Genomic DNA, 27,094 nt, shown 5'->3' with positions numbered 1-27,094 from the left:
CCTCGCGAACTGCCTCGGGGTTCCGCAGGCCCGCCCCGGCCTCACCTGCGCGCACCTGGACGCAGAACGGCGCGCCGCGCCCAGTGTCCCGCCGCCTCCCGCAAGCGGAAATAGTTCCCGGAACGCCCGCGGTCCCGGGCCGCCTCCCAGACTCCAGGGGAGCCGTCCCTCCAACTCCCCGCAGCTGCCGAGGGAGGGGCGGATACGGGCCAGCTCCTCTGCCAGAGCCCAGCCCAGAGAGGGTGACCGGGGGACGCAGGGCCGGGTTTCCAGCCCCACGAGAGGGATGGTGTAGGGACCGGGGCGTCGCGGCGAGACGCCTTTCCTCGGGGGGGGGCGGGGGGGCGCCCACCTCCTCCGTGTCGGCCGGAGGGTCTGCAACAGCGGGTGGAATTTTTAGCACAAGCGAGGGAAGAGGTTGGAGCGACGAGAGGCGGGAGCGGAAAGGGCGCGGAGGCCGGGGCTGCAGCGCGCTCCACCGCCCAGCTCCAGGTGGCGCCTCTCGCCACCCGCACCCCGCTGCGCCCAGGGAAGGGCCGATGGCGCGCCGTCCTCCCTCCTCCCTTCGGGAAGCCTGCGACGTCCCATCCCCTCCGACGCAGGCCCGGGAAAGGCTCAAAAGGTTCGAGGTCGCGTTCCTGCTATCCCGCGGGCTTCTCTCACTCTTAGATCCCGCACCAGAGGAAGCGGATCTCCTTGAGTGGGCAAAGCAGGGGTGAGGGGCTGGGGGCAGTTCCACTGACAACGGGACGGGGGCGAGAGGGGTTTACCCAGTACATACAGAAACAGCAGAAAAGAAATCTATTTTTAATGGCTTTGGCTTTATAGCACGAAGCAGGCACCCTCTCGTTAAAGGCACACAGTCCTCTCTTCTGCTCCACCTCCTGGGTCCTTAAAATCGAGTCCTGAGTTCCAGAGGGGTCACTGCAAGGCAGCAGGGAAGGAAGAGGGTCACAGTTTCACTCTGTGAGTATCAGACACCCAGGGCCAAGGCCCAGACTGGCCTCTGAAGCTACAGGTTAGAGTCTGGGTACAGGAAGCAGCCGAGATGGTCCCTGAGAACAGACAGTCCCGGTCCCCCGGAGCAAGCTCCATCCTCTGCAGAGCTGTGACGTCAGTGCCCCACATCCTGGGGCAACGTGAAGTCCCTGAAGCTGTAGAAGGAGATGTCACCATGATCCACCAGGGCAAAGATCAGAGGGACATCCCCACTCTGGTAAGATAACCGCTTGAGGCTGCAGAGGTCTGGGACAGGCTCATCAAATCTGCAGGGACAAAGGGTTAGAGTGAGACCCAGCCATAGCCCACTCCTAAGCTCTAGGGCTCCCAGAGAAGAGATTCTACGGAAGGAGTTGGGGTGCAAGAATTCTGAACCATGAGTTCTGTCTCCAAAACACAGGGCTCTGATGAAGAGCGCCCCAGAGCACTGGTTAGGGAGGTGCTAGGAAGAGCAAGGTGCTCACCACTCTTAGCCTGTAAATCCCCACAATCCACATCCCTTCTGCTGGGTGAGTCCTGGACTAAAATGGCATTGGAGAAAGACTACCCTAAAATGCCAGCAATGAAGAGCTCAGAGTAGGGCAGCACAAACTGGCTGTGTGGCCTTGTGTAGGTCACTTAGCCTCTCTGGATCTCATGTTCCTCTCAGAGATTGGCACGCTGGCCAGGGGAGTACAGAGGAGTCCCACTTGGTTCACAGGAGAACTGGCAGCAGCTGGGGGAGGGGCAGTGCTGGCTCACTGCGTACCCACTAATGCACATCCGGGCATAGGGTTTGCCAGGGTTATTCTTTCGGAATGTGGCCACAGCGTCGGCCTGGTAAACATCAAAGATGATTTCCAAGCCCCCAGACTTCTCCAACAGCCTGACAATACAATGAGAAACGTTATGACATGAACTCTTCTCCCCAACCTTTCTTTTCCATCCCACCCTTTCCCTCCACCAGTTCCTGAAAGCAGCCTCACAGAGGTGCCACTTGAGGGTTGGGGGCTCTGAACCCTTGGGCTAACCCACTGGTTGTTCTCCCTCTTCCCTAGACACACACGAACACTAGTTATTGCTCAGAGCTAGGCTTAGGGGTAGGAGTCCCTGAAACAGTCCTCTAGTTTACACCCTACTTCAGGAGCCAGTTCCTAACCACCAACTCCTGGCGGTCAAGGTACTGCAGAGACGGCACTGCTTGGAAACTTACCGGGCACCTCCATCAGGAAGGTGTGTTGTCTGCAGCACAGAGATATGCTGAAGGACCACGGCTACAAGGACACAGAAAACAAGGTACTGGGGAGGGGAGTCACATTTCTCAGTCTGCCATCTAGTTTAGGACGGTCAGATTTAGCAACTTTTTTTTTTTTAAACGGAGTCTCACTCTGTCACCCAGGCTGGAGTATAGTGGCGTGATCTTGGCTCACTGTGACCTCTGCCTCCCAGGTTCAAGCAATTCTCCTGTCTCAGCCTCCTGAGTAGCTGGGATTAGAAGTGTGCACCACCACACCCGGCTAATTTTTGTATTTTTAGTAGAGATGGTTTCACCATGTTGCCCAGGTTGGTCTCGAACTCCTGACCTCAGGTGATCTGCCCGCCTCGGCCTCCCAAAGTGCTGGGATTACAGGTATGAGCCACCGTGTCCAGCCTAGCAACATTTTTTTTTTTTTTTTTTTTAGTATAAGCATATCCCATGCAATTTTTGGAACATACTTATACTGAAAAATTAGATTTATACTGAAAGTCAAATCAAACTGATCTGGCAACCCTATCTAGTTACCTACAATCTACCGTGTTCCCATAAAGGCTTTAAGTAATTTGGAATCCATTAACACATTTAGCTTATTCTTTCCCCATTGGTTCCCTGGGCTTAGAGCAGACAGCAAGCCTTTCTTTCACTTGGCCAAGAAGGCACCTCCTTTTCCCATCTAACAGGTTGGGATCACAGCTAGTTGGTGGCAAAGCCATCCACATGCATGTTGTTTATCTTTTTAAGGGTATGGTCATAGTTTCCACCCCTCCTTACCTCTCCTGACTCACCATCTCTAAGCCTTCCCACACAGGCCCTGCTGCAGCCGCGGGAGAACTGACCGTCCTTGTGGGTCCACTCCCTCCTCCCACATCTTCCTTAAGCCTCAATCCATCCCAGTTCACCCATGCCCTTTCCAAAGTCCTGTGATTCCTCAGCTGCCAGTGGCCCTCGAAGATGTGGCAGGCTGAGGGGGTACCTGGGGAGCTGGCCTGGCCAGGACTCAGCAGGGGGGTGACGGGCTGGCCCCACAGGTGAGGGGCCCGGCGCTGGCTCCTCTGCACCTGCCGCCGCTGCAGCAGCTCCTTGTACTCCCGCCAGCTGGAGCAGCGCTGCACCTCGGGATCGGCGTTGACGTCTTCCTGGAACCGCGCGGCCTCCGCGTGGTGCTCCCGTTCCCGCCTGGAGAGCTTCTCCTTGCGCTGGTTCAGCTTCTGGCACCAGGACTCAGCGTCTGTCTCCCGCCCAGCCACGTTGGCCGGGAGCAGCTCTGGGGCTGGGGCGCGCAGGAGGGTGTGGCGGCTGTCTGAAGCCATGTTGGGGAAGGAGATCTGCTCGAAGTTCCAGCGCCGCTTACCGGCCCCCGTGACTCCGTTCTCGGCTCTGCCGCTCTCCCAGCTGCACCCCACCCCCTCCCTGGCCGGGCCAGGGCTGGGGCCCAGGGACCCCAGAAGCTGAAAGGGGCCCCCTGGGCCCTTCATGGGGCTTGACTCCTGGGGTTTCTCCTCTGGGCATTGGCTGGGCTGGCTGCAGGGAGGTGGGCTGGAGGCTGCCAGACTCTTGGGTTGCAGGGAGTTGTCCAGGGCCTTGGCCTTCTTATTAATGGACCTGAGGGACGTGGGGGAAAAGCAGCACATCTGCCCCTGGTTGCTAAGGTGCACACGTCCCATGGGAGCTGAAGGCAGGTCCCCTAGTGTCTCCCTGAGCCTGCATGGGAGCTGCCCAAGCCTAGTTCTTAGAAAACCTGTGCATTTTCCAAGGTCCCAGACACCAGCACTCCCTGGGGGGCGACCGTGATGTGGGAGTTACCGAGGGCTGGAGCTGCTCCTCTTTCTCTTGCCATCTCCATCCTCCAAGTGCTGCACGCTGGCATCCAGGTTAAGCTGCCTCTCATACGGGGACAGGACAGAGCTGTGGGGTGAGAACAGCGGGTGGGCCACTGACCCACCTCCTCAGCCTGGGGATCTGGTGGGATGTGTAAGGAAACGGGCCAAGGGGACAGTCAGTGGGCCAGGATCGGAGCCACACCCAAGTGCTAAGGCCCTAAGCAGACCCCCATGAGGGGTACAGGCCCAGCCAGGGGGCCCAGCCATGTGCCTCTGCCTAGGCAATGGCCCAGAGGAGCTAGCAAACTTGGTAAATATAGAAAAATAAAAACCTTGGATAACTATTGTTAACATCTTTCTTTCGTTTATGTATACACTGACTAATCTCTCTCCATATATTTTTTTCTAACAAAAATGGCATTGTACTAGCATACTGCTTTGTGATCTTTTTTTTCACTCAATAATATATCGTGGACACAGCCCCGTCACTGCAGCATTCTTCCCTGCTGTGAATTTTTTCCTTTTTCCTTTTTTTTTTTTTTTTTGAGACACAGTCTTGTTCTCTCACCAGGCTGGAGTGCAGTGGCACAATCTTGGCTCACTGCAACCTCCATCTCCCGGGTTCAAGCGATTCTCCTGCCTCAGCCTCCCGAGTAGTACTGGGACTACAGGCGCGTGCCACCATGCCCAGCTAATTTTTGTATTCTTAGTAGAGACAAGGTTTCACCATGCTGGCCGGGATGGTCTCCATCTCCTGACCTCATGATCCACCTGCCTCGGCCTCCTAAAGTGCTGGGATTACAGGTGTGAGCCACTGTGCCTGGCCTCCTGGCTGTGAATTAATGCTTTAAGGCAATGCTGTTCAAAAAAGAGCCACTAGCGACAGGTGGCTATTTAAGTTTGCTTTTTTTTTTTTTTTTTTTTTTGAGATAGAGTTTCGCTTTTTCGCCCAGGCTGGAGTGCACTGGCAAGATCTCGGCTCACTGCAACCTCAGCTGCTCAGGTTCAAGCAATTCTCGTGCCTCAGCCTCCTGAATAGCTGGGACTATAGGCGCCTGCCACCACACCTGGCTGATTTTTTTTTTTTTTTTTTTTTTGGTATTTTAGTAGAGACGGGGTTTCACCATGCTGTCCAGGCTGGTCTCATACTCCTGAGCTCACGCGATCCGCCCGCGTCGGCCTCCCAAAATGCTGGGATTACAGGCGTGAGCCACCACACCCGGCCTATTTAAGTTAGATTTAAATACATTTAAGTTAAATGAAATTAAACATTCAGTCCCAGTTGCTCTAACCCCATGTATTAGACATCACAGACACAGAACATTTTCATCATTACAGAAAGTTCTATTGGACAGAGCTGCTCTAAGGGATAACCTCTCATTTGTGTGAGCCTGCCTCTTGTTCAACTCTTGTTTGCAAGTACACTGATTTTGCACAGTGAGTGTGTTCTGTGTGACTCCTCACTAAATGCAAGCTCTGTGAGGGCAGTGATTTTGCTCTTCTGTTCTCAGCGATGTGTACAGGGCCTGACCCCCAGCAAATAATAAATATCGTTGATCATTCTCACAGGTGAACCACTGTACACATCCACGATTATTTCCTTAGGATAGGTTCCACTTTCAGAAAAGAAAAGATGTAGAGCTGGGTGTGGTGACTCATGCCTGTAATCCCAGCACTTTGGGAGGCTGAGGCGGGAGGATCATTTGAGGTCAGGAGTTCGAGACCAGCCTGGGCAACACAGTGAAACCCCATCTGTACTAAAAATAAAATAAAATAAAAAAATTAGCCAGGCATGGTGGCACACACCTGTAATCCCAGCTACTTGGGAGGCTGAGGCAGGAGAACTGCTTGAACCCAGGAGGCAAGAGGCTACAGTAAGCTGAGATCATGCCACTGCACTACAGCCTGGGCGACAGAGCGAGACTCCGTCTCAAAAAGAAAAGAAAAGAAAATATGTGCCTGCTTGAGAGCTTTTGTGACATACTGTAACTGCAAAAGCTGTACCCGTTTCCACTCCAAGTCTGAAGGTCTCTGCCTTTTACCAATGCTGGATTACTAAGGTGATGAAGGAAAAAACATTTAACCTGGCATGAAAAATGTGAAACCCTACTAATGGTAAATTCTTCACCCAGTCCTTCATTTAAGCATATACTCTACATACCTGCCTGCGCACCTACTAAGTGCCAGGCACTGTTCCAATCCTGCCTCTCAGTGCTCACACACACTCAGCTGCAGGCGCAGGTCATCTGAAGATGCGGCTCGAGTTTATAAACCAGAATAAAACAAAATGACCTGGATTCCTCCCAACCTGCCTCTCTCAGAACGCTTCCAGCAGAGGCCCCCAGTCTGTGCCCAAGGAACTGCACTCCAGCCAAGGGTTCCAGGTAAGGAGAAGCCATTTTCTACCTTAGACTAGTCAGCCAGGTCCCAGGACTAGAATATATGGAAGGGGAACAGGAAGGGCATTTACCTTGGTTGGAATCGTCGAACCACATAACCCAACCTCTTCAGGTGGCTGAAGACCTCAAAAGAAAAAAAAAAAAATGAAAGCTCAGATGGCCACTCTGGAAAACACCAAATGGTTTCTCCAGACACAGGCCATCCCCACAGCCCTCTCTGCCCCTCCTGTACACCCCCAGATTCTAAACCCTGTGACTAAGGTTGGACCATGCTTCATTACGAACACCATCCCTAAAGATCTCAGGCTCTGAATTCCTGTCCTCCCACTTACCTTACTCGGCACAAATGACATTTAGCCAAATCCAAAAAAACTGATAGCCATGAAACCAGAAAACCACCACGCCCTGAAATACTTGAGTATTCTGATACAAAGCTCACAGGAGTGAAGCTGCCGATCACCATGTGAACAAAATGATGGCAGGTGGTGGGCATCTCTCCAGCCCCACACCTCCACAGATGCCGGTGGGAAGTTTCTGGTAAGGAGCCACATATTCAACCTTGTGTCCCTGCATTCATATCAGAGGAACATAGACAAGAATGTCCCCCATCCTGCTTGATCTCAGCAGGCTTTAGCACAGCTAACCACTTCCTCCTTGAAAGACCTTCTTTTGGCTTCTGTGATGCGACTTTGGTTTTTCTCCTGCATCACCAGACACTCCTCGGTCTGTTTCTGCTTCTTATCTGCCCCCTAACCTACACAGAGAGCCCCAGGGCTCAGACCCAGCCCTCTATTCTGATGGCACTCTCATACAGCCCAGTAGTTTAAATACCATCCATGTGCTCATGGCACCCATATTTACATCTAGCCTTGACCTCTCCTCACGCTCCAGACTTGGATTCCAATTGTCTGTCTGCTTGACACTCACTTGGATGTCCAAGAAGCTCCTCAAAATTAACTTATCTGACACAGAGTTCTTTCGACTGGTCTTGTCCTCCCAAATCTGCTCCTCTTCATTCTTCCCACTCAGAAAATGACAGCACCTTCATCCACTGGCGCATGCCCAAATCATGGGCGGTAATCCTGGGTTCTTCTCTCTCCTTAATCCTGACATCCAATCCATTGGCAAAGTCCTATCCATTCTTTCTCCAAAATATTTCTGAGATTCATCTATTTTTCACTCACTGCAACCCTACCCACCCCCAACCTGCGACAAGCCCCTAGCTTCTCTCGCCTGAATGAACAGCCCAGTCTCTTTGGATTCTCTTCCCCCACCTTATCTTCTGCCAGCACTGGGGTCTATGTGAAGCCAACAGGCCACCACCACAATGTAAGCCTCGTGACAGCATAGCCCTCGTCTGCCCTGCAGCCCCAGCATGTGACACTGTGCCTGGCACCTTATGGGTACTTGTCAATACTCATTGATTCAGTGGATGGGTGGCTCCCGGAGGCGGGGTGGTGGCAGATACCTGGTACTGCAGGAAGGTCACAGTGTGGTCGGTCAACAGCAGCTGGTAAGCTTCCTGGATAGACAGTGGCAGGTCTTGGTGGAAGAGGTGGATGGAGCCCTGGAAGTGGGGCCAACAGCTCAGCTTATGAGCCCTCACTACAGTGCCACAGAGGAATGGGGCAACTTCCCAGCTCTGATACCTCCCCCTCCCCCTCTCAGCAGCGCATCAAGAATGTGGCCAACCAGGAAAGTGGGGCAGCATCACTAATGTGGACTGGAATCCCTGCTCCCTGCAACGTACCACCTCCTGCTTTAGAAGTTCGGTTATCAGTTCTCTAAAGACCGGGTTGTGTGTGCTTTTTCTCCGATAAAACGTGTCCTTCCCGTTCTTTGGTCCCAACTCCTTCCCCACCTCCCGGGCCCCACTTACACACTCCAGAAGATACAAGGCCTCTTCCGGGTGAAGCCGCTGCCGGCCCTGCTCTGAGAAGCCCATGGTCTGCCAGAATTTGCCCTGTGTGGGGCCCAGAGCAAGTGTCACAAGGGAAGGAGGGCAGGGAGGGCGGTCCCCGGTCCCCGAGCCCGCCGCTCACCGCAGGAGACTTCAACTCCACGAAGCCCTCTTCTGGCCTCCACTCGGCAGCCACCAAGCTGCCCCTGGCGAGGAGTGGGGAGGGGTCTGCGTCAGTCCATTCCGGAGGCCCCGCGGCCCGCCTCGCCCCCGCTTCCCTTACCCCTGGGCCCGCCCCTCTCACAGGCGCTCCACGCGCTGCTCTGCCAGCAGCTGCCAGAGCTCTTCCCGGCACCGGCGCAGCCGCTCGGCCTGAGCTGCCGAGCCGTCGGGCAGAAAGTCCTTGGGGCCATGCGAGCGCTGGGGCAGCTTCTGCGACCGCGAGCGGGCGGCGAAGAGCTCCTGGGCGCTGGGGGAGAAGGGGACGCGGGGTCAGCGCCGCGCATCGGGGGCCGCCTGGCCGGGTCCCGGGCGCCGGTTTCCCTACCCGCGCTGGCCCCGCGCCCCCGACACCCACTCCGGCCGGGCCGCGCCGCACCTGAGCACGCGCCCCGCGGGAACCTCCACGGCCGCGGGCTCGGGCTCGGGCTCCATCCCGCCGCCGCCTGCCGCTGCGCGCGCCGCCCCGCCCCGCCCCGCCCACCGCCGGAGCTCCGCGCTGCCCTAGTGCCCGCCGTCCGCAACGCCGCGGCAGCCCCGCCCCCTGCAACGCCGCGGCAGCCCCGCCCCCTGCACCGCCCCAGCCCGCTCTGCGCCCTCCTGATTGTCCCCGGTCCTAGCGCCCGCCCGGAAGCGCACCCCGACGCCGGGTCTGGGAGCTCAGCCCGCAGGTTGCTGGAGATGCAGAAGGCCCCTCTTTTGCCCCTAGCCCTCCTCGGGGCTTCTCTCCAGTAAAGCCTGAGGAGCCAGCGGCTGGAGTGCAGTGCGAATGGTCACACTTGTGACCGCCCCTCTGCAGCCCCGCGCTGCTTAGTCCCCACCGCCCGGGCTGGGCAAGGAGGGCAGAAGGGCTCAGGGAAGGACGAGCGGAAGGTGTGCAAATTCCGACTTTGCAGGCCGAAGGCCACCCGGGAACTGTCAGGAGCGGTCCGGGGAGGTTCGCCGTTCCTTCGGTGTCTTCCGTCCGGTCCCTACGGCTGGGCTCCGAAGCCAGGTTTCGAGGGCCGGGGGCGGGAGGCGCTGTCCGGCCCACGACGGTGCTGAAGCGCCACCTCCGCCCGGCACGAGCGCCTCCTCGAGGCTGGGGTCCCCGCACCGCCCCCGCGGGCCGCTCTGGTGCCGTCCGCTAGGTGGTGCCATTGCCCGGCCGGCGGCTGCGGGTGGGCGACGCCGGCCGCAGGCGGGGGATACTGCAAGTGGGGTCCCGCGTCTTGGTTGCCAACCCCCTTCACATTACGTCTTCTCTCCCACCAGACCCGGGGTGTCTAGCCCTTGGGTCTAAGTCCAGAGCCCCAGGTCACCTCTGCCCCCGCGCCCCCCGCCCCTCCGTTTCACCTGGGCGCATGCGCTGATCCGGTCAGCGCCCCCGGTCCGGGGGGGCACGAGTTGGGGCGGGATCTGGCGCGGATGGGGGCGGAGCCGCCGGTGCTGACTGACAGCCTGACTGCGCGGCCGGGACGGTCCCTCCGTTCCCGATCCGGCGGGAGGGAGGGGGGAGGGGCGGGATTTCCTGCGGGAGGCGCCGAGCCGGCCTTGGAAAAGGAGAAGGAGAAAGGGGGGCAGGGGGGAGTGGGAGCCACCGTCCTGAGTGCCAGGGACCGAGCAGGGCCAGCCGGACCCCGGCGGGCGGCCGGGAGAGGTGAGGCTGCGGGGCCCGCGCTGGGGGTCAGCGCCCCTGGGGGCGGGCGCAAACTAACTTTTCTTGCCGTGTCGGCGGGCACCTTCATCTCCCCGCTCCTTCAGTCCTCCTCGCGCCCCTTTTCCATCCTCCGCGTTTATACCTCGGGCGCTTGGCCCGCCCGGCTTCTCCCGCCGCTTTGTTCCCCGGTGGGCCTGGGCTGGGCTGGGCTGGGGGGTTGCGAGGCGCTGGAGGGACATTCCGGGGGGCGGGGGAGCCAGCCCGACCCCACGCACTGCCAAGGGCGCCCTCCGCCCGTGTCGGCCGCGGGCTCCGCGTGGGAGTGCCCCTGGGTTGGGCTTGGGACGTTTGGGGAGTGAGGGGTTCCCGGCCAGGGCCCCAGGCCTGCGCGGATCTCATGCCACAAGACTCTGGCAGTAAATTCGCTGCCACCGAGAAACTGACGTAAGCCTCTCTGCGGTGGAGTCCAGGGTCTGGGCTTCAGGTTGAGGCTTGGTGGGCTTGGGAGCCCCGTTTGTCAGCAGTGCCCCAGCTCTGTCTCTGTTCTCTGCCCAGCTGCTCCTCCACCCGACACAAGGGGCGAGGACGGGTCAGCAACAGGTGCTGTGCAGCTTCCCTCTCTAGCAGGCAGAGCCCCCAGAAATGGGGGGCCAGAAGCACTTCATGCCCTCCGTTCACAAAGAGTCCTAGGACTAGGGCATCCAGCCATTAAAGCGAAGCCTTGAAGCCTCCGTAGGGAGGAATCTGGGGGCTGGTGCCTTTGACAGGGAGTGACCCCTGCCCGCCTGCCTGTGCCTGACCCTCCCGGCCCCACCTCCTGGCCCGCCAGTTGTCTGTGGGTGTCGGAGCCTCGGGCTGTGGAGAACAGGCTGCTGGCCTGGCCTGCCCCAGTATGTCATGCTGCCAGGGCCCCTCCTGCCCAAGGTTGAGGTACTGCCAGGTGCCCTGGGGCCCCAGTGACTCAGCCTCCCCCTCCCAGAATGCCACCTCCCCCCCACCAATACTCCTCTCATGCATAGCAGCTTCCTCCCCACTTTCAGTGGCTCAGCATCACCATCGACTCCGAGGGGAGCCAGGGTGGCTTGGGGGCTCCCTGGAGGTCTTGTCCTGCTCATCCTCTGCACTCCACTTCTGGGACCCTTGCAGGCTGTGGCCCAGCATTCGACAGAGGCCCTGTGCTTTTTCCAGAGCCCTGAGACCACTGCACCGCTGCTGCCTGAGGCCCAAGGGAATGCTGGCTGCTCTCTGGGTGGGCACTGGTGTTCCGCAGCCAAGCCGGGAAGATTGGTGTGCCCAGTCCCAGCCCATCCTGGAGCTGTCGGAAGCCACAGGCTGATATCCATCCAGATTTCCACGTAGTCTTCACCCCCTCAAAGATTAGCTTTCCTTCGTGTGGTGGCAGTTCACGGAGCACCTTTGGGAGTATCCCTCAGTACCTGACGAGGAGCCCACTGCCTGGGACACCAGACTTGCTCCCGCGGAACCGGGAGCCCTCCAAGGGGCTGTGGCATGGCGCCCTGACGCCCCAGCTTGGACCCGTTGCCTGCCTTTGCCCTGGACTCCTGAGTGTAGAGCTCAGCCCAGGAGCCAGTATGGGTCGTGAACAGGACCTGATCCTCGCCGTCAAGAATGGAGATGTGACTGGTGTGCAGAAACTGGTGGCGAAGGTCAAGGCCACAAAGACAAGTGAGTACCGGGTGGGACGAGCATCCCGCTGAGGCCAAGCACTCAGTTCACAGAGGCTTAGTGGGTGGGGGTGGGTCACTGTGATCTGCATATTTGAGGAGGGTGGACTGTCTTGTTCTCAGTAAGAAGTGCCTCTGTGTGAGAGAGCCAGAGAGAAAGTTGGGTCCCCCTTGCTGTGTGTCCTTAGGCAAGTCACTTAACCTCTCTGGGCTGCAGTTTCCTGGCCTGCAAAATTAGAGGGTTGAAGTACATTCATTCACATTGTTATTGAGTGCCTATAGCTTGTCACACAGGCTGGAGTACAGTGGCAGGATCTCGGCTCACCGGAACCTCCGCCTTCTGGGTTCAAGCCATTCTCCTGCCTCAGCCTCCCTAGTAGCTGGGATTACAGGTGTGTGCCACCATGCCCGGCTAATTTTTTTTTATATTTTTGGTAGAGATGGGGGTTTCACCATGTTGACCAGACTGGTCTCGAACTCCAGACCTCAAGTGATCCACCCACCTAGGCCTCCTAGTACTAGGATTACAGGCGTGAGTCACTGTGCCTGGCTCAGGCTCTGTTCTAAGCACTGGACCATAGTAGTGAACAAAACAGACCCAAATTCCTGTCTTCGTGGAGTTGCCTTCTAGCAGATGGTCTTTCTGATGTGTTCTTTGGAGCCATGAGATTTCTGACAGTGGGTTAGAGAAGACTGAATAGATAGAACTTCATCCCTACCCCCAACCTCAAACGCACACATTTCAACCAGAGCATCTCTATGTTCATGTCTTAAGAAGATATCTATAAGATAGCTGTTTATTTTTTTTGAGACGGAGTCTTGCTTTCTCACCCGGCTTGGAGTGCAGTGGCATGATCTCAGCGCACTGCAGCCTCTGCCTCCCGGGTTCAAGCTATTCTTCTGCCTCAGCCTCCCGAGTAGCTGGGATTACAGGTGCCTGACACAACGCCTGGCTAATTTTTACTAGAGACGGGGTTTCACCATCTAGGTCAGGCTGGTCTCGAACTCCTGACCTCAGGTGATCCACCCGCTTCAGCCTCCCAAAGTGCTAGGATTGCAGGCATGAGCCACCGCACCAGGCCACGAGATAGCTTTTAAAAAGGGAATTCTACTGCTTAAAAAAAGTTCAACACTCTCTAACAAGTTGCTAAAGTTTCTCTTCCCCTGACATGTGTGTCCTGGTGGGGTGTGGCCAGAGGTCATTTACTGGAGATTTTCACCTAGCCTCGAGACCTGACCGGGCTGTGGGGGATCCATGCACAAGCGGCCACACCTGAGCCCCATGTCTTGGGTACCTCTGTGGTGCGACCCCCCACAGGGAGAATAGACCTCTGGGCTTCAGGGAGGGCTCTCTGGGCTGTCCCAGGAGGCCACTGGACTTGTCACCTTGAGATCCCAGATCAGCATAGGCAGGAGGTGGTTCCTGCCACCAGACTGAGGCAGGAGGAGTTCCCTGGATGGGAAGGTCTCCTCTGGAGTTCAGGGGCTCTAGCCCCAAGATACACCTCGGTCCTGTGCACAGGAAGAAGTCCCCCAGGCTACCTGAACACCTGGGGTATGGGTGCCAGAGGAAGGGCCTTAACATCATGCATCCACTAGCACACTGGGGCAGGAGACACAGGGCCTGGAGAGGTGGAGCTGTGGGGTGGTCTCTGTGCCTAGGGAAGTGGACACAGGGTGGGTGCCACTGGGGAGGTGCTAAGGAGGTCCCAGGGGAGGGCCCTAAGGTCCAGCAGTGCAGCCACTCCCCTCTTCTGTCACCTCTGTGTTGTTTTTGGCAACCTGCCCAGTGGGGCCTTGGTCAAGCTGCTGCTGGCCTCACCGCTCTGGGTCCTCAAAGTGAGGCCCTCAGGAGGGCAGGCGGGAGGGGTTTGGAGGCCAGTGGCAGGAACTGCAGAGCTGGGCTCTTAGGCTCCGAGAAGGTCCCTTGTGCCCAGTGGGAAGCGTCTGTGGGGAAGGAGGTCCCTTCCCTCAGTCCCAAAGGGGAGAATTCACCCTGCACAGGCTGTAGGCTCAGGCACAGCGATGACTGGGGCCTGGGATTCCTTATGAGGCCCTGGCACTGTGCCTCCCCTCCCAGTCCTCTGAGAAGCTGGAGAGGCTGGTGACAAAAGTGAGATCACAAGGTGACATTTGCAAACCTTATAGTGTATGAAATATTATAATTTCCTCACTTGCCTGTGAGATAGGTATTTCAATATCCGTTCTGTAGATAAGGAAAGTGATGCTCAGAGAGGGTTAGTGACTTGCCTAAAGTCACATAGCCATAGCATGGCAGAGCAGAGGCAAAGCTGCACCCTGTCCCCTGTGCTCTGCACTCAGCTGCCCATCAGTATTACCTAGGGATTGTTCTGTTCTTTTCTTTTTAAAGAGATAGGGTCTCACTTTGGGAGGCCGAGGTGGGCAGATCACTTGACGTCAGGAGTTCGAGACCAGCCTGGGCAACGTGGTGAAGCCCCGTCTCTACTAAAAATACAAAAATTAGCTCAGTGTGGTGGCAAGTGCCTGTAGTCCCAGCTACTCAGGAGGATGAGGCAGGAGGATCGCTTGAACCTGGGAGGCAGAGGTTGCAGTGAGCTGAGATTGTACCACTGCACTCCAGCCTGGGCAACAGAGCAAGAGTCTGTCTCAAAAAAAAAAAAAAAAAAAGACAGGGAAAGAGATGGGGTCTCGCTATGTTGCCCAGCCTTGAACTCCTGGGCTCTAGTGATCCTCCTGCCTCATCTTCCCACCTCAGCCTCCTGAGTGGCTGGTACTACAGGCAATGCCACCATGCTGGCCTAGGGATTGTTTCAAAAGTGCAGACTGGGCCAGCCATGATGGCACACACCTATAGTCCTGTTGGCCCTGTGCACAGGAAGGAGTCCCCCAGAACTCCTAGTTAGCCTAGGAGTTTGAGACTGGCCTGGGCAACATAGTAAGATGCCATCTCTACAAAAAAATTAAGAAATGATCTGGGCATGGTGGCACATGCCTGTAGTCCCACCTATTCAGGAGGCTGAGGTGGGAGGATCGCTTGAGTCGGGGAGGTCAAGGCTGCAGTGAGCCGAGATCGTGCCACTACACTCCAACCTGGGCAGCAGAGCAAGACCCTGTCTCAAAAAGTAATAAATAAATAAAAATAAAAGTGTAGACTCCTTGGACTCCCCTCAAAATCAGACTCATCACAGAGGGCCTGGGACTCTGTGTATCAGAAAGTTCTCCCCATGATTTTAATGCAGTTCTCAGAAGTGAGGCTGGGGACTCTTGCTCCATATCGTAAGAAGGCAAGGGAAACTGCTAAAAGGGAGGCGTCAGGACTCCCCTTTTTTCCTCTGGGGTTTAGCTGGCGCTTTATAGCTATCCAGAGAGAGAACAGGGAGGTGGGAGATGCTCCCTCAGTCTCCTGCATTTGATATCAGGCCAATTCCCTGCCCCCACCCGGGTCCTCTTCAGGGAGCAGGTGGCTGAGAGAAGAGGGGTACAGTTGCCCTCGCCCTGCTCCCCGCCCCTCGCCGCACCACTCCCTTTTCTGAACAATCTCCTTTGGCCAGAGGAAATGGGGTGTGCTGGGGCGGCCGGCTGAGCTCACATCCTCTGCCCGGGAGCCTAAATCAGGAGCCACCCTTCCACCCCCAGCGCCAGGCCCGGGAAGAAGGTTGTACCGCAGGGGAAGTGCCTGGAGTCACTGCCAGGAACCTGGACCCTCTGCCCTCCTGCCAGGGTCCCCAGCCCGGTCACACTGAGCCTCTTCCCCACCGCCTTTCCGGCTATTGTTCTGAAAAGAACGGAGCCACCCAGCCTGGCCCTTGCCCTGTTCCTGTCCTGCCTGTCACATTGTCCTGCTCCTCTCGGGAGGGACTGCATCCCGCCACCCAGCTGCCTCATCCCAAACTGTCCAGGCTGTTGGAAGAGGAGGGCTAATGAAGAGTGGGCAGCTTGAAGGGTGCTCTGTGTCTCTTCCCTGCTGACTGCATTGTCTCCACTGGGGCTCAGAGAGGTACCGTGGCAGGCCAGGGTCACACAGCCAGAGTGAGCATTTGAACTGTGCACTTCCGCTTCTAGAGCCCCTCTTCTTTCTACTGCCTCAAATGGTTCTGTATGACAAGGACTTTCCAAGGGGACTGGAGGAAAATGGAGGTCTGTGTTTCTTCCCAGTGGCCACAACCCCTTTAGCGCTTTGTCCCTCCCTGGCTCTGTCTTTACCTTTGTGGCACAGTGTCCTTCAGTTTGGCCCTCAATGTAGCTGTCCCCTCCCTCCCTGTGCCATGTTCCCTACTGCCAGGTTGGTCCCTCCCCTCCCTGTTGGAATGAAGCCCTGTCTTCCCCAGGCTACTGGGGTATTCAGGGGTCCACTGGAGCCTGGGGGGCAGGCCTGGGCCAGCACACTTGGCACTCTGCCTGGCCTGGCCAAGCCAGGCCCACTCCTTCCCTGCAGGGTGGGTTCTAGCAGGAGGCAGGGGCCACCCATGACAGGCCTTCCTTCCCTCCCCAGCACTTCAAGAGCCACTCCCACCAGTTCCCTGGCTCTCGCAGGGAGCACATCTGCCTGAACCCTGCCCCGAGAGGGGGTGGCCCCAGCTCCTCTTGCCACCAACCTGCAGAGTCCTTGTCCAGGGCATGGACATCTCAGCTAAGACCCTGGAGGTGTGGAGTCAGCAGTAGCAGTGACTCCCCGGGCAGTCTGAGCACCCATGGAGATCCCAGTGGGGACAGTATGGGCCCTGTGCCAGCTCTTGTTGGAGGACCATCGCCCTAACATCGGGATGGTATTTGCCCACACGTCAGGAGGGCTAGATGTTGAGAGCTCCTGTCTTTGCATATGACAAGGTCAGGCGCTGTACTCACAGCCCCCATGAGCAGGTTCTGATCAGCTCATTTTACAGTTGAGGACACTGAGCATGGGAGGTTAAATGACTTGTCACAGTCACACAGCTGGTGCCTGGCAGAGCCAGTGTTGGGTAGAGGTCTGTCTAATGTCACCTTCCTCTGGGATGCCCCAGGACTGGGCATCGTGGCCTGCCCTTGAATACCTAGTGCCTCTTTCCTTCTCTCTCCCCACCCCTCGGCCCAGTAGGACAACATGACTCGCTGCCTGGCCCATTCAGGCAGGAATGCTAACCATGCACACCGTGGGCCTGTCCACTGAGGGCACATCGTGCCAGTCCCACCCCCCGCCCTCTTTGGCTCTATAAACAAGCGGGACTGGGGTGAGGGGAAGCCAGCCCACTGCTGCAGCAGCATCCTGCCCTCACTGCCCTCACACTGCTGGGCCGGTGGGCCAGGGTGGGGAGCCACAGGGACGGGACGGGCGGAAGGCCATGGGGCAGGTGCTTTCCTGCACGCCAAGAGGTCAGCCGGGCTGTGACAGGTGGGGGGAGGGATGCTGGGTGAGGGCAGTCATATGATGGCCCTGACACCTCCTGCCCTGACCCCTAGAGCTCCTGGGCTCCACAAAGAGGCTCAACGTGAACTACCAGGATGCTGATGGGTGAGTGGGAGCCCCTGTCCCTCTGCAGAGCTGCTGGGTGGGGGCAGTAGAGCCCAGGGGTGGGGCTGGAGGGAAAGATCCTGAGGCCCAGGGTCCCTTTCCCTCTCAGACTTGGCCCTGGAAGTGTATTTGCTGCGAGCTGTGGGCCCTGTCCCTGGGCTGGAGGGAGGGGGCACCCGCCCGCCCGTGGAGTTAGCCCTGAGTGAGGGGAGGGGCCCTGGTGCCTCTCCGCAGGGCCTCCTGGGGTCAGATTCCTTTGGGGCCCCCTTTTCTCCCTGGAGGGTAGGAGCCCTCAGGCTCCTGCTCCCACGGCCCCCTCCCCTGGGCCAGCTGGGAGGCGGGGGGGCGAGACAAACGGGCCTCTCAGTGCAGACACTGAGCCCTTTCATGCTGTGGCTCAGCCATTGCGCTCCCACGGCAGGGCTGCTGGGGTTGGGGGGGCCAGTAACCCATCCCTGCCAGCCCCCAGGATAGGTTCGGGTATGGAAGACCAGGATTTGGGGGTGGGGGCTGCCCACCAACACCCCTAACTTTGTGTCCTCCCACATCAGATTCTCTGCCCTCCACCACGCTGCTTTGGGGGGCAGCCTGGAGCTCATAGCCTTGCTGCTAGAGGCTCAGGCCACTGTTGACATCAAGGACAGCAATGGTGAGACCCCCATGTGCCCCCGACCCCCACCCTGGGCAGGTAGGGGCCCTACCCAGACCCTGGGACCAGAGCTTGCTCCCATGACAACGTAGCAATGCTAATAGATGCTAGCACAGCGTCTCTGGGCTTGCAAGTGGCTTTTCCCCGTTTACTCTTCACAGCCTTCTTGCATAGGGGAGTGGTACTAACATCCCATTATTCAGATGAGTAGGTTGAGGCTCAGCGAGGTTTTGTTGCTGTCCTGGGGTCATCATGATCCGCAGTGGGCACAGCAGGACTCTGGCTTCAGCCCTGTCGAGCCGAACCTCTTCCTAACCACACCTGGATAGAGCCAGCATTGCATCCCCGTGGGCTCTCTGCCCTCCCAGCTGGGCTGGCTCCGTACTCTGCTCAGTTCCTCTCCACCCCCAACGCCGTCCCAGGACCTCCCTCAGAAACGCTTTCCTCCTGCCAGGCATGCGCCCGCTGCACTACGCAGCCTGGCAGGGCCGGCTGGAGCCTGTGAGGCTGCTGCTGCGCGCCTCTGCGGCCGTCAATGCCGCCTCGCTGGACGGACAGATCCCCCTGCACCTGGCTGCGCAGTATGGACATTATGAGGTGGTACGTGAGGCTGCCCACAGGGGCGTGGCGCAGGGCGGGGTGGGGTGCCGCAGGACAGGCCAGGCCCCCTCACTCGGCTCCCCCAACCCCAGTCAGAAATGCTCCTCCAGCATCAGTCCAACCCATGCCTGGTCAACAAGGCCAAGAAGACGCCCCTGGACCTGGCCTGTGAATTTGGCCGACTCAAGGTGAGGCCTGCAGCCTTGGGGTGCTGGGTCCTGGACATGTACAGGGTCTCAGGAGGAGGCTCTAACTGGGCACTGGGTGCTGCAGGTGGCCCAGCTGCTTCTGAACAGCCACTTATGTGTGGCACTGCTGGAGGGTGAGGCCAAAGACCCGTGTGACCCCAACTACACCACGCCCCTGCACTTGGCTGCCAAGAATGGCCACAGAGAAGTCATCAGGTACCCTTGGGGTCCCCCCGCTTCCTCATCACCTGCCTGCGGGACCATCGGTGCCCCTCAGTGCCCTCCCCCACTGCCCTTTTCACCTGGGCTCTCCATCTCCCAGGCCCCCAGCAGTCAGCACCCCCTCCTACGCCACCTCCCCCGTGACTCCCCCCGTCTACTGCAGGCAGCTCCTGAGAGCTGGGATCGAGATCAACCGCCAGACCAAGACGGGTACGGCGCTCCACGAGGCCGCACTGTATGGCAAGACCGAGGTGGTGCGGCTGCTTCTGGAGGTGGGTATGGGCCCCTGCTCCCTCGCAGGTGTCCATGGAGCCTCTGCCCTGTGCCCCTGACTGGCTGGGGAGGTACGGGACGGAGGACTCCAGCGTGGTTTTTGCATGGGCGTCAGGAAAGAGGCCTGACTTCCTTCTGAATGGTGCCGAGGCGGTGCAGATGGATCGGGGGCAGACCAACCTGATTGGCACCCCAGATCTGCCTCTTACTAGCTGAGTGAACTTGAGCTTGTCCTTGACTGAGTCCCTGAGCCTCTATGTCCTCATCCGTAAAATTGGAAAATGGTAATAGTACCTATGTCCCGGGTAGCTGAGAGAATCGGGTGAGGGGTGTCAAAGTGCTTAGCATGTGCTCATGTGACACTGTGCACCCAGGGAGGTGTGGACGTGAACATCCGGAATACGTATAACCAGACGGCGCTGGACATAGTGAATCAGTTCACCACCTCCCAGGCCAGCCGGGAAATCAAGCAGCTACTGCGGGGTGAGTGCGGGGGTGGATACCCTGCCCAGGGGGCCTGGGGCCGCTCAAGTGGTACCAGGATGTGGAGGGGGAGTGGACGTCCCTGGGGGAGGGTTGTCAAGGGCATGAGGGGTGGGAAGATGCCCTAAGGACCCTTAGATGACACCTGTCCCCCACCCCGTTCTCTTAGAGGCCTCAGGGATCCTGAAGGTCCGAGCGCTCAAGGATTTCTGGAACCTCCACGATCCCACTGCTCTCAATGTCCGGGCAGGGGATGTCATCACGGTGAGGGACCCCAAGCAGGCATTCCTTTGCAAATACAAATGATTGCTGTTACTTATTTGGGCACCTGCTACGTTACCACGTTCTGCTCTGAGGTCTCTATATGCACCCTCATTTAATTCTTCCTAAAGCCAGGGAAGGCAGTGCTGTTAGCATTTCTTTTTTACAGATGACAAAATTGAGAATTAAACAAAATAAAATCAAGAGAAATTCAAGTGACTTGCCCAAGGTCACACAGCTAGCAAGTAGTGGAGCTGTGATTTGACCACGGGCTGCCACTGGGGCTCGCCCTGGAGGCACAGGGGAGATTGAGCTGGCTGCTGGCAGCAGGGGCGGAACTTGGGCCAGTGTGGGCATCAGAGGCCAGCTCCTTAGGGGTAGGGGAAGAGCTGGACCAGGGTTGCCAGACCGCAGCTGCAGGGACAACCGTTTGCCACTTGCCTGGTGCTGGGAGTGACCGTCCCCGCCCCCCACCCCTGGCCGCAGGTGCTAGAACAGCATCCCGACGGCCGCTGGAAGGGCCACATCCACGAGAGCCAGAGGGGCACAGACCGCATAGGCTACTTCCCCCCGGGCATTGTCGAGGTGGTCAGCAAGCGGGTGGGCATCCCTGCAGCCCGCCTCCCCTCCGCACCCACCCCCCTGCGCCCAGGCTTCTCCCGGACACCGCAGCCTCCTGCCGAAGAACCCCCGCACCCTCTTACCTACAGCCAGCTTCCTCGGGTGGGCCTCAGCCCAGACAGCCCAGGTACATCCTCCCAGGGGGCAGTGCTGGGCACTGTGTGGGCGTGTGGCCTGGGCAAGCTGCCAGACAGCTGTCAGAGCGACACTTGGGACTCTGACCCCTTGGCTTCTGCCCCCCACAGCAGGTGACAGGAATAGCGTGGGCAGTGAGGGCAGCGTGGGCAGCATCCGCAGTGCCGGCAGCGGGCAGAGCTCTGAGGGCACTAATGGCCATGGCCCTGGCCTCCTGATTGAGAACGCCCAGGTAGTATGATGGGGTCACGGACCAGGTCAGGGCTCACTCCCCACTGCCAGTTCCCCAAATGCTGAGTTGGCTCCTGCCCTGTCTCCTCCAGCCACTGCCCTCTGCCGGAGAGGACCAGGTGCTGCCAGGACTCCACCCGCCGTCCCTGGCAGGTAGGAAGGGTCAGGGGACCTGGGTTGGCTAGGAGAGGTGCAAGTAAGGAGGCCGAGGGTGGGCACCCCTTCCTCCTGCCACCTTTCCATTCCATTTTTCTCTCTCCTTGAAGACAACCTGAGCCACCGCCCTCTGGCCAACTGCCGCTCTGGGGAGCAGATCTTCACCCAGGACGTGCGGCCAGAACAGCTGCTGGAGGGGAAGGTGTGACCTCCACGGGGTGCACCGTGGGCCTCGGGGGGGAAGGTGTGACCTCCACGGGGTGCACCGTGGGCCTCGGGGGGAAGGTGTGACCTCCACGGGGTGCACCGTGGGCCTCGGGGGGGAAGGTGTGACCTCCACGGGGTGCACCGTGGGCCTCGGGGGGGAAGGTGTGACCTCCACGGGGTGCACCGTGGGCCTCGGGGGGGAAGGTGTGACCTCCACGGGGTGCACCGTGGGCCTCGGGGGGGGAAGGTGTGACCTCCACGGGGTGCACCGTGGGCCTCGGGGGGGGAAGGTGTGACCTCCACGGGGTGCACCGTGGGCCTCGGGGGGGAAGGTGTGACCTCCACGGGGTGCACCGTGGGCCTCGGGGGGGAAGGTGTGACCTCCACGGGGTGCACCGTGGGCCTCGGGGGGGAAGGTGTGACCTCCACGGGGTGCACCGTGGGCCTCGGGGGGGAAGGTGTGACCTCCACGGGGTGCACTGTGGGCCTCAGGGTGGGTAGGGCAGGGTAGAGGCAAGAGCCTCTGTATGGACTGAAGCCCCGCTCCAGCAGGTCCTGAGCCCCTGGTGGGGGCTAGGGCCTTGGTCCAGCTCCTGCTAATTCTGCCCCCTTCCCCCACCCCGCAGGACGCGCAGGCCATTCATAACTGGCTAAGCGAGTTCCAGCTGGAGGGCTACACTGCCCACTTTCTGCAGGCCGGCTATGATGTGCCTACCATCAGCCGCATGACACCTGAGGTGGGGGCTGCAGCCGGGAAGCAGCGCCCAGCGGGCGGGGGAGGGCCCAGCAGGCGGGGGAGGGGCCTGATGGCCAGACTTTGTGTGGCAGGACCTGACGGCCATCGGGGTGACCAAGCCTGGGCACAGGAAGAAGATCGCCTCAGAGATCGCTCAGCTCAGCATCGCCGAGTGGCTGCCCAGCTACATCCCAGTGAGCCATCAAGGGGGGCTGGGGAGTGGGGCACGTGCTGTCGCCCTCAGCTGTGGCTTTGCGGTGCCTTTTCTCCTCTGGCTGGGGGCGGAGGCTGGCTGGGAGTTGTTCTGAGGATGGTGCTCTTCCAGACGGACCTGCTGGAGTGGCTGTGTGCACTGGGGCTGCCGCAGTACCACAAGCAGCTGGTGAGCAGCGGCTACGACTCCATGGGGCTGGTGGCCGACCTCACCTGGGAGGAGCTGCAGGAGATTGGGGTGAACAAGCTCGGTAAGGACTGTCCTGAGGCCTGGCTGGGCCCCCACCTGCCTCCGGGGTCTCCAAGAGAAGACAGTATGGGGCCCAGCGGTGACCAGGACAACCCCAGCCCCAGCTAACCTTGCCACTTCCGTCCCCCATCTCAGGGCATCAGAAGAAGCTCATGCTGGGGGTGAAGCGGCTGGCGGAGCTTCGGAGGGGCCTGCTGCAGGGGGAGGCCCTCAGCGAAGGCGGGCGCCGGCTGGCCAAGGGTCCGGAGCTGATGGCCATCGAGGGACTGGAGAACGGAGAAGGCCCAGCTACAGCTGGCCCACGGCTCCTCACCTTCCAGGGCAGCGAACTAAGCCCAGAGCTACAGGCGGCCATGGCAGGGGGTGGCCCTGAACCACTCCCCCTCCCACCTGCCCGCTCTCCCAGCCAGGAGAGCATTGGGGCACGCTCACGGGGGTCTGGCCACTCACAGGAACAGCCTGCCCCACAGCCCAGCGGTGGAGATCCCAGCCCCCCCCAGGAGAGGAACCTTCCAGAGGGCACAGAGCGGCCCCCTAAGCTTTGTTCTTCACTTCCTGGCCAAGGACCCCCACCCTATGTTTTTATGTACCCCCAGGGCTCACCCTCTAGCCCGGCCCCAGGGCCACCTCCTGGCGCACCCTGGGCCTTCTCCTACTTGGCCGGGCCCCCTGCCACTCCCCCAGACCCGCCTCGACCTAAGCGCCGGTCCCACAGCCTAAGCCGCCCTGGCCCCACGGAGGGGGATGCTGAGGGGGAGGCCGAAGGGCCAGTGGGCAGCACCCTAGGCAGTTATGCTACCCTTACCCGGCGGCCAGGACGCAGTGCCCTTGTCCGGACCAGTCCTAGTGTGACCCCAACCCCAGCTCGGGGGACTCCTCGCAGCCAGTCCTTTGCCCTGCGGGCCCGGCGCAAAGGCCCCCCGCCCCCGCCCCCCAAGCGCCTCAGCTCCGTCTCTGGCCCCAGCCCGGAGCCACCTCCACTAGATGGGAGCCCAGGGCCCAAGGAAGGGGCCACAGGGCCCCGAAGGCGAACACTGAGTGAACCTGCTGGCCCCTCAGAGCCCCCTGGCCCACCTGCCCCGGCTGGGCCCGCGTCAGACACGGAGGAGGAGGAGCCAGGCCCTGAGGGGACGCCCCCATCTCGGGGCAGCTCTGGGGAAGGGCTGCCGTTTGCAGAGGAAGGGAACCTGACCATCAAACAGCGCCCAAAGCCCGCTGGCCCCCCGCCCCGAGAGACACCCGTGCCCCCCGGCCTCGATTTCAACCTCACGGAATCAGACACTGTTAAGCGGAGGCCCAAGTGCCGGGAGAGAGAGCCACTGCAGACCGCACTGCTGGCCTTCGGAGTGGCCAGTGCCACGCCTGGCCCCGCTGCCCCCCTGCCTTCCCCAACTCCTGGCGAGTCTCCTCCAGCTTCTAGCCTTCCCCAGCCCGAGCCCAGCAGCCTTCCAGCCCAAGGAGTTCCAACCCCCCTTGCTCCCAGCCCCGCCATGCAGCCTCCAGTGCCGCCCTGCCCAGGGCCAGGTCTGGAAAGCTCAGCAGCTAGTCGGTGGAATGGGGAGACAGAACCCCCAACCGCCCCTGCTGCCCTCCTCAAGGTGCCCGGAGCAGGTAAGAGGCGAGGCCTGTGGGAGAGTCACTGCTGGCAGGGTTGTGTCTGACCCAGCCAAGTCCCAGGCCAACCTTTTTGTCTCTGCAGGAACAGCCCCCAAGCCTGTGTCGGTGGCCTGCACCCAGCTGGCATTTTCTGGCCCTAAGCTAGCGCCCCGGCTCGGCCCCCGCCCAGTGCCTCCTCCACGGCCTGAGAGCACTGGGACTGTGGGCCCAGGCCAGGCCCAGCAGAGACTGGAGCAGACCAGCTCGTCCCTGGCAGCTGCACTGAGAGCCGCAGAGAAGAGCATTGGCACCAAGGAGCAAGAGGGGTGAGGGGGGCCGGATGGGGAGGGAGAGAAGGCTGCAGAGAAACAGTGCTCCCTGCATCCTCTGCCCAGGGATCATGGGGATGTTGGAGGGGGACATTGCAGGCACTAATGGGATAAGAGGCCAGGTGTTGGAGTCACCTAGATCAGGGAATCCTGGTGGCTACCATTTAAGAGGAACAGGAGCCTGGCCGGTCCCTTGCCTCCCTGAGCCTCTGGGAGCTATGACAGCTCCCTGCCCCAGGGCCAGTGGGGTGCAGGCCACTGGCTGATCTGACCGCATCCTTCCCCTTGCTGCAGCACCCCCAGCGCCTCCACCAAGCACATTCTGGATGACATCAGCACCATGTTTGACGCCCTGGCTGACCAGCTGGATGCCATGCTGGACTGAGCCCTCCAGCAGTGCCCACTGTGACCTGCCGAAGTCCACTGCCTTTGCCCCAGCACAGAAGAGGCCCCTGCCACCCTAGGGACAGGCCAAGGGCTGGTCAGGCTGAAGTGCCCCTCCTAGCAGGGCCCCTTCCCACTCAGCCCGCGGCTGTGGGCACCACAGCTCTTGTGGGGCAGCCCACCTTAGAACCTGACTAGCGAGGGACCTCCGCTGCATCTCAGCAAAGCCCCTCCCAGGGTTTGATCGATTGAGCAGGACAGCCTTGCTCCTGGACAGGGACCCTGGTAAGAGCTCTCTCCTCAGGGAGGAAGTGGGGGTGGGGCTTTGGGGGTGCTTTCTCTGTACCCCCCAGCCCATGTCCCAAGTTGTGCCAAGGGAATGCCTCTTGCCACCCACCATCCTGCCCAGGCCCTGAGAGGCTGGAGGAGGCGTGTGTCTGGCCGGGCCCCCTCTCCGTAGGTGTACAGAGGACATGTAAATACACAGCGGTGGTGCCCAGGCAGCTCCTGCCCCGGCCTTCCCTCACTGAGGCAGGGCTAGCAGGGGTGGGAGGCAGTGGGGTTAACAGATCCCACAAGTCCTAACTTTTCAATTGTAAATGTTATTTTCTAAGCAGAGAGAAATGCATATATTTTAAATGGAATTTATTCTATCTATTAACTGCCTGAGAGGACACAATGGGGGAGGGGCTTCGGACCACAGCAGGAGCCCCAACTGCCCACCTGAGGGCAGGGAGAGCCTGACCCCATTGGCCCAGGCCCTGGCTCTGTAACCATTAACCTCTTCCCCCAACTAACACCAATGAAAACACCATTCCACGTGACTGGGCTGTGTGTTTGCCTCTGTGACATGGGGACCCCTGACCCCAGGGGTCTCGCCTGAGCCAGACCTGAGGGACCCACCCGCGTAGATGGAGGAAGGTTTAGGCCTCCCTTTGCCAGCCACCGCCGGGGGTGGGCAGACCCTGGAGTGGCCTTACAGACCAGCCACAGGTATTTCTTAGCAATTGACACATTTTAATACAAACCAGTCTACATTCATTCCTAAAAGGCTCATTTCCAGTAAAAAATATACACCAGTAGAAACTTCTCCCAGAACTGGGGCAGAGGCTGAGGAGACCTGGGCCAGATTCCCCAAGACTGACAGGCAGCCAGCTTGAGCCAGGCACAGGAAGAGGCTCCAGGGCGAAGCGGGGGCCCTGCTCCATCTTCAGGTTCAGGCGGGAGACTCCCCCACAGACGGAGGGAGGGGAGGCACTCGGGGCCACATCCAGGCAAGCACCACCCCCCTGCCCTCCACAGCAGCCTTGGGAGTTGGACGCGTCGGCCAAGGCTGCTGCTCTTGCTCCTCCAAAGAAGGTTGGCTTCAAGGCCGTGTCCAGGGACCCACGAGCAGAGGCACTGGGGGGCAAGGGATCTCCAAGGGGGCAAGGGATCCCTAAAGGGGGTAGCTCACAGGTGAGGGGGTTGAGGGCCCCTCTAGGGAGCGCCTGAGGCCATACATTCAAGAGTGTCCCTGGTGAGGCCCAGGGAAGAGCCAGGACTGGCCAAGGGCCCAGGCCGTCAGCTCCTCCACAGTGAGCCCCAGGGCTCAGGAAGACAGCGGGGTCTGACACGGGGAGCTGGGTTTCCAGTGCCACGGGTGCAGGAGCAAACCTGGAAACATTCATGATACAAACTCCCCTGTTCAGAAATGGGTCTGGCTTTAGCCCCAGGGATGGGGGAACTACAGCCACCACAGCCAGTGGCTCAGAAGGGAGAGTTCATGCCCAGCTTAGTTTCAAACTGCAGCTTCTGTCGCTTCTGGTAGCGGACTCGGACCCTGGTGGGGCAGGAGATTAAAGTACAGGTTGGCAAAGATCCTTAGACCAGGGGCCGGGGCAGGACACCAGAGGAGGAGGGAGGGATGGGCAGCGGAAAGGTGGGCGAGTGTCGCCAAGGGAGTAACAGGTTTAGGGAACAAGCCTGACCCCAGAGGGAGGCGCCCTGCTGACAGCTCACCGAATCTCATGTAGCTTCACGATCTCATTGGTCACCACCACAAGGACCAGGGACAGGCAGCCCAGGAGCCATGTCAGCAGGGGCACGTCCTCCAGGCCAAAGTGGACGTGGCTGTCCCTGTGTGTCCACAGCTGCAGGTCCACAGCCGTCTGGACCACCTGACCCAGCAGCCTGCAGGAGGTGGCGGCCCC

General features: G+C 59.6%; 3 protein-coding genes across 60 annotated transcripts in view; 1 reads left to right on the top strand and 2 right to left on the bottom strand.

Annotated features, from left to right (window-relative positions):
• Positions 1 to 791: 791 nt before the first annotated feature.
• Positions 792 to 9,957, bottom strand: TSEN54 (tRNA splicing endonuclease subunit 54). Of its 7 annotated transcripts, XR_010153080.1 has the most exons (12): positions 8,954 to 9,045; positions 8,660 to 8,824; positions 8,498 to 8,561; positions 8,335 to 8,418; positions 7,924 to 8,022; positions 6,527 to 6,579; positions 4,040 to 4,141; positions 3,210 to 3,838; positions 2,366 to 2,629; positions 2,192 to 2,252; positions 1,748 to 1,864; positions 792 to 1,265 (listed from the first exon to the last, which is right to left on the bottom strand). XR_010153080.1 is itself a non-coding variant. In XM_063799278.1 (11 exons), exons 4-11 carry the CDS (start codon positions 8,398 to 8,400, stop codon positions 1,195 to 1,197), a joined length of 1,386 nt encoding a protein of 461 aa, XP_063655348.1. In that variant the 5' UTR covers positions 8,401 to 8,418; positions 8,498 to 8,561; positions 8,660 to 8,824; positions 9,214 to 9,957; the 3' UTR covers positions 792 to 1,194. The 7 variants fall into 7 exon arrangements, 4 of the variants coding, with proteins under 4 accessions (XP_063655348.1, XP_009431556.1, XP_063655347.1 ...); XR_010153078.1 differs by having other exon boundaries at positions 2,192 to 2,629; positions 3,022 to 3,838; XR_010153079.1 differs by having other exon boundaries at positions 2,192 to 2,629.
• A 35-nt stretch (positions 9,958 to 9,992) lies between these two features.
• Positions 9,993 to 25,726, top strand: CASKIN2 (CASK interacting protein 2). 3 transcript variants are annotated; one of them, XM_016930874.3, is made up of 20 exons: positions 9,993 to 10,213; positions 11,402 to 11,899; positions 17,317 to 17,368; positions 17,920 to 18,017; positions 18,472 to 18,617; positions 18,710 to 18,805; positions 18,891 to 19,021; positions 19,191 to 19,299; positions 19,675 to 19,783; positions 19,953 to 20,047; positions 20,531 to 20,792; positions 20,911 to 21,032; positions 21,124 to 21,184; positions 21,298 to 21,389; positions 22,021 to 22,131; positions 22,223 to 22,324; positions 22,456 to 22,594; positions 22,729 to 24,204; positions 24,293 to 24,515; positions 24,813 to 25,726. In XM_016930874.3, exons 2-20 carry the CDS (start codon positions 11,806 to 11,808, stop codon positions 24,901 to 24,903), a joined length of 3,609 nt encoding a protein of 1,202 aa, XP_016786363.1. In that variant the 5' UTR covers positions 9,993 to 10,213; positions 11,402 to 11,805; the 3' UTR covers positions 24,904 to 25,726. The 3 variants fall into 3 exon arrangements, with proteins under 3 accessions (XP_016786363.1, XP_016786364.1, XP_016786365.1); XM_016930875.4 differs by having other exon boundaries at positions 10,009 to 10,213; positions 11,360 to 11,899; XM_016930876.4 differs by lacking the exons at positions 9,993 to 10,213; positions 11,402 to 11,899 and adding an exon at positions 15,713 to 15,877.
• Positions 25,727 to 25,898: 172 nt separating this feature from the next.
• Positions 25,899 to 27,094, bottom strand: part of TMEM94 (transmembrane protein 94) — a 42,652-nt gene continuing 41,456 nt past the window's right edge. For all 50 annotated transcript variants that reach the window (XM_054670656.2, XM_063799266.1, XM_054670658.2 and 47 more), the window contains 2 exons: positions 26,904 to 27,074; positions 25,899 to 26,724 (listed from right to left, as the gene is read on the bottom strand). In XM_054670656.2, coding sequence (XP_054526631.1) covers positions 26,652 to 26,724; positions 26,904 to 27,074 — 244 coding nt within the window. In that variant the 3' untranslated portion in view covers positions 25,899 to 26,651. The remainder of the gene's footprint in view (positions 26,725 to 26,903; positions 27,075 to 27,094) is intronic.

The sequence above is a fragment of the Pan troglodytes genome, chromosome 19 (genome assembly GCF_028858775.2).
Source record: "Pan troglodytes isolate AG18354 chromosome 19, NHGRI_mPanTro3-v2.0_pri, whole genome shotgun sequence".
Taxonomy (NCBI): Eukaryota; Metazoa; Chordata; class Mammalia; order Primates; family Hominidae; genus Pan; species Pan troglodytes.
This window is presented reverse-complemented; position numbering and strand designations above follow the sequence as displayed.

What these genes read in the sequence shown, in the direction of transcription:
- CASKIN2 (XM_016930874.3), top strand. Translation starts at nt 11,806, where the DNA reads ATGGGTCGTGAACAGGACCTGATCCTCGCCGTCAAGAATGGAGATGTG. An exon ending in TGACATCAAGGACAGCAATG is followed by an intron (nt 18,018 to 18,471) that starts GTGAGACCCCCA and finishes TCCTCCTGCCAG; the next exon opens with GCATGCGCCCGCTGCACTAC. An exon ending in TGGTGCGGCTGCTTCTGGAG is followed by an intron (nt 19,300 to 19,674) that starts GTGGGTATGGGC and finishes CTGTGCACCCAG; the next exon opens with GGAGGTGTGGACGTGAACAT.
- TSEN54 (XM_063799277.1), bottom strand. Translation starts at nt 9,009, where the DNA reads ATGGAGCCCGAGCCCGAGCCCGCGGCCGTGGAGGTTCCCGCGGGGCGC. An exon ending in CCTTGTATCTTCTGGAGTGT is followed by an intron (nt 8,023 to 8,334) that starts GTAAGTGGGGCC and finishes CCCCACTTCCAG; the next exon opens with GGCTCCATCCACCTCTTCCA. An exon ending in TGTGGGAAGGCTTAGAGATG is followed by an intron (nt 2,253 to 3,021) that starts GTGAGTCAGGAG and finishes GTGTCCTTGTAG; the next exon opens with CCGTGGTCCTTCAGCATATC.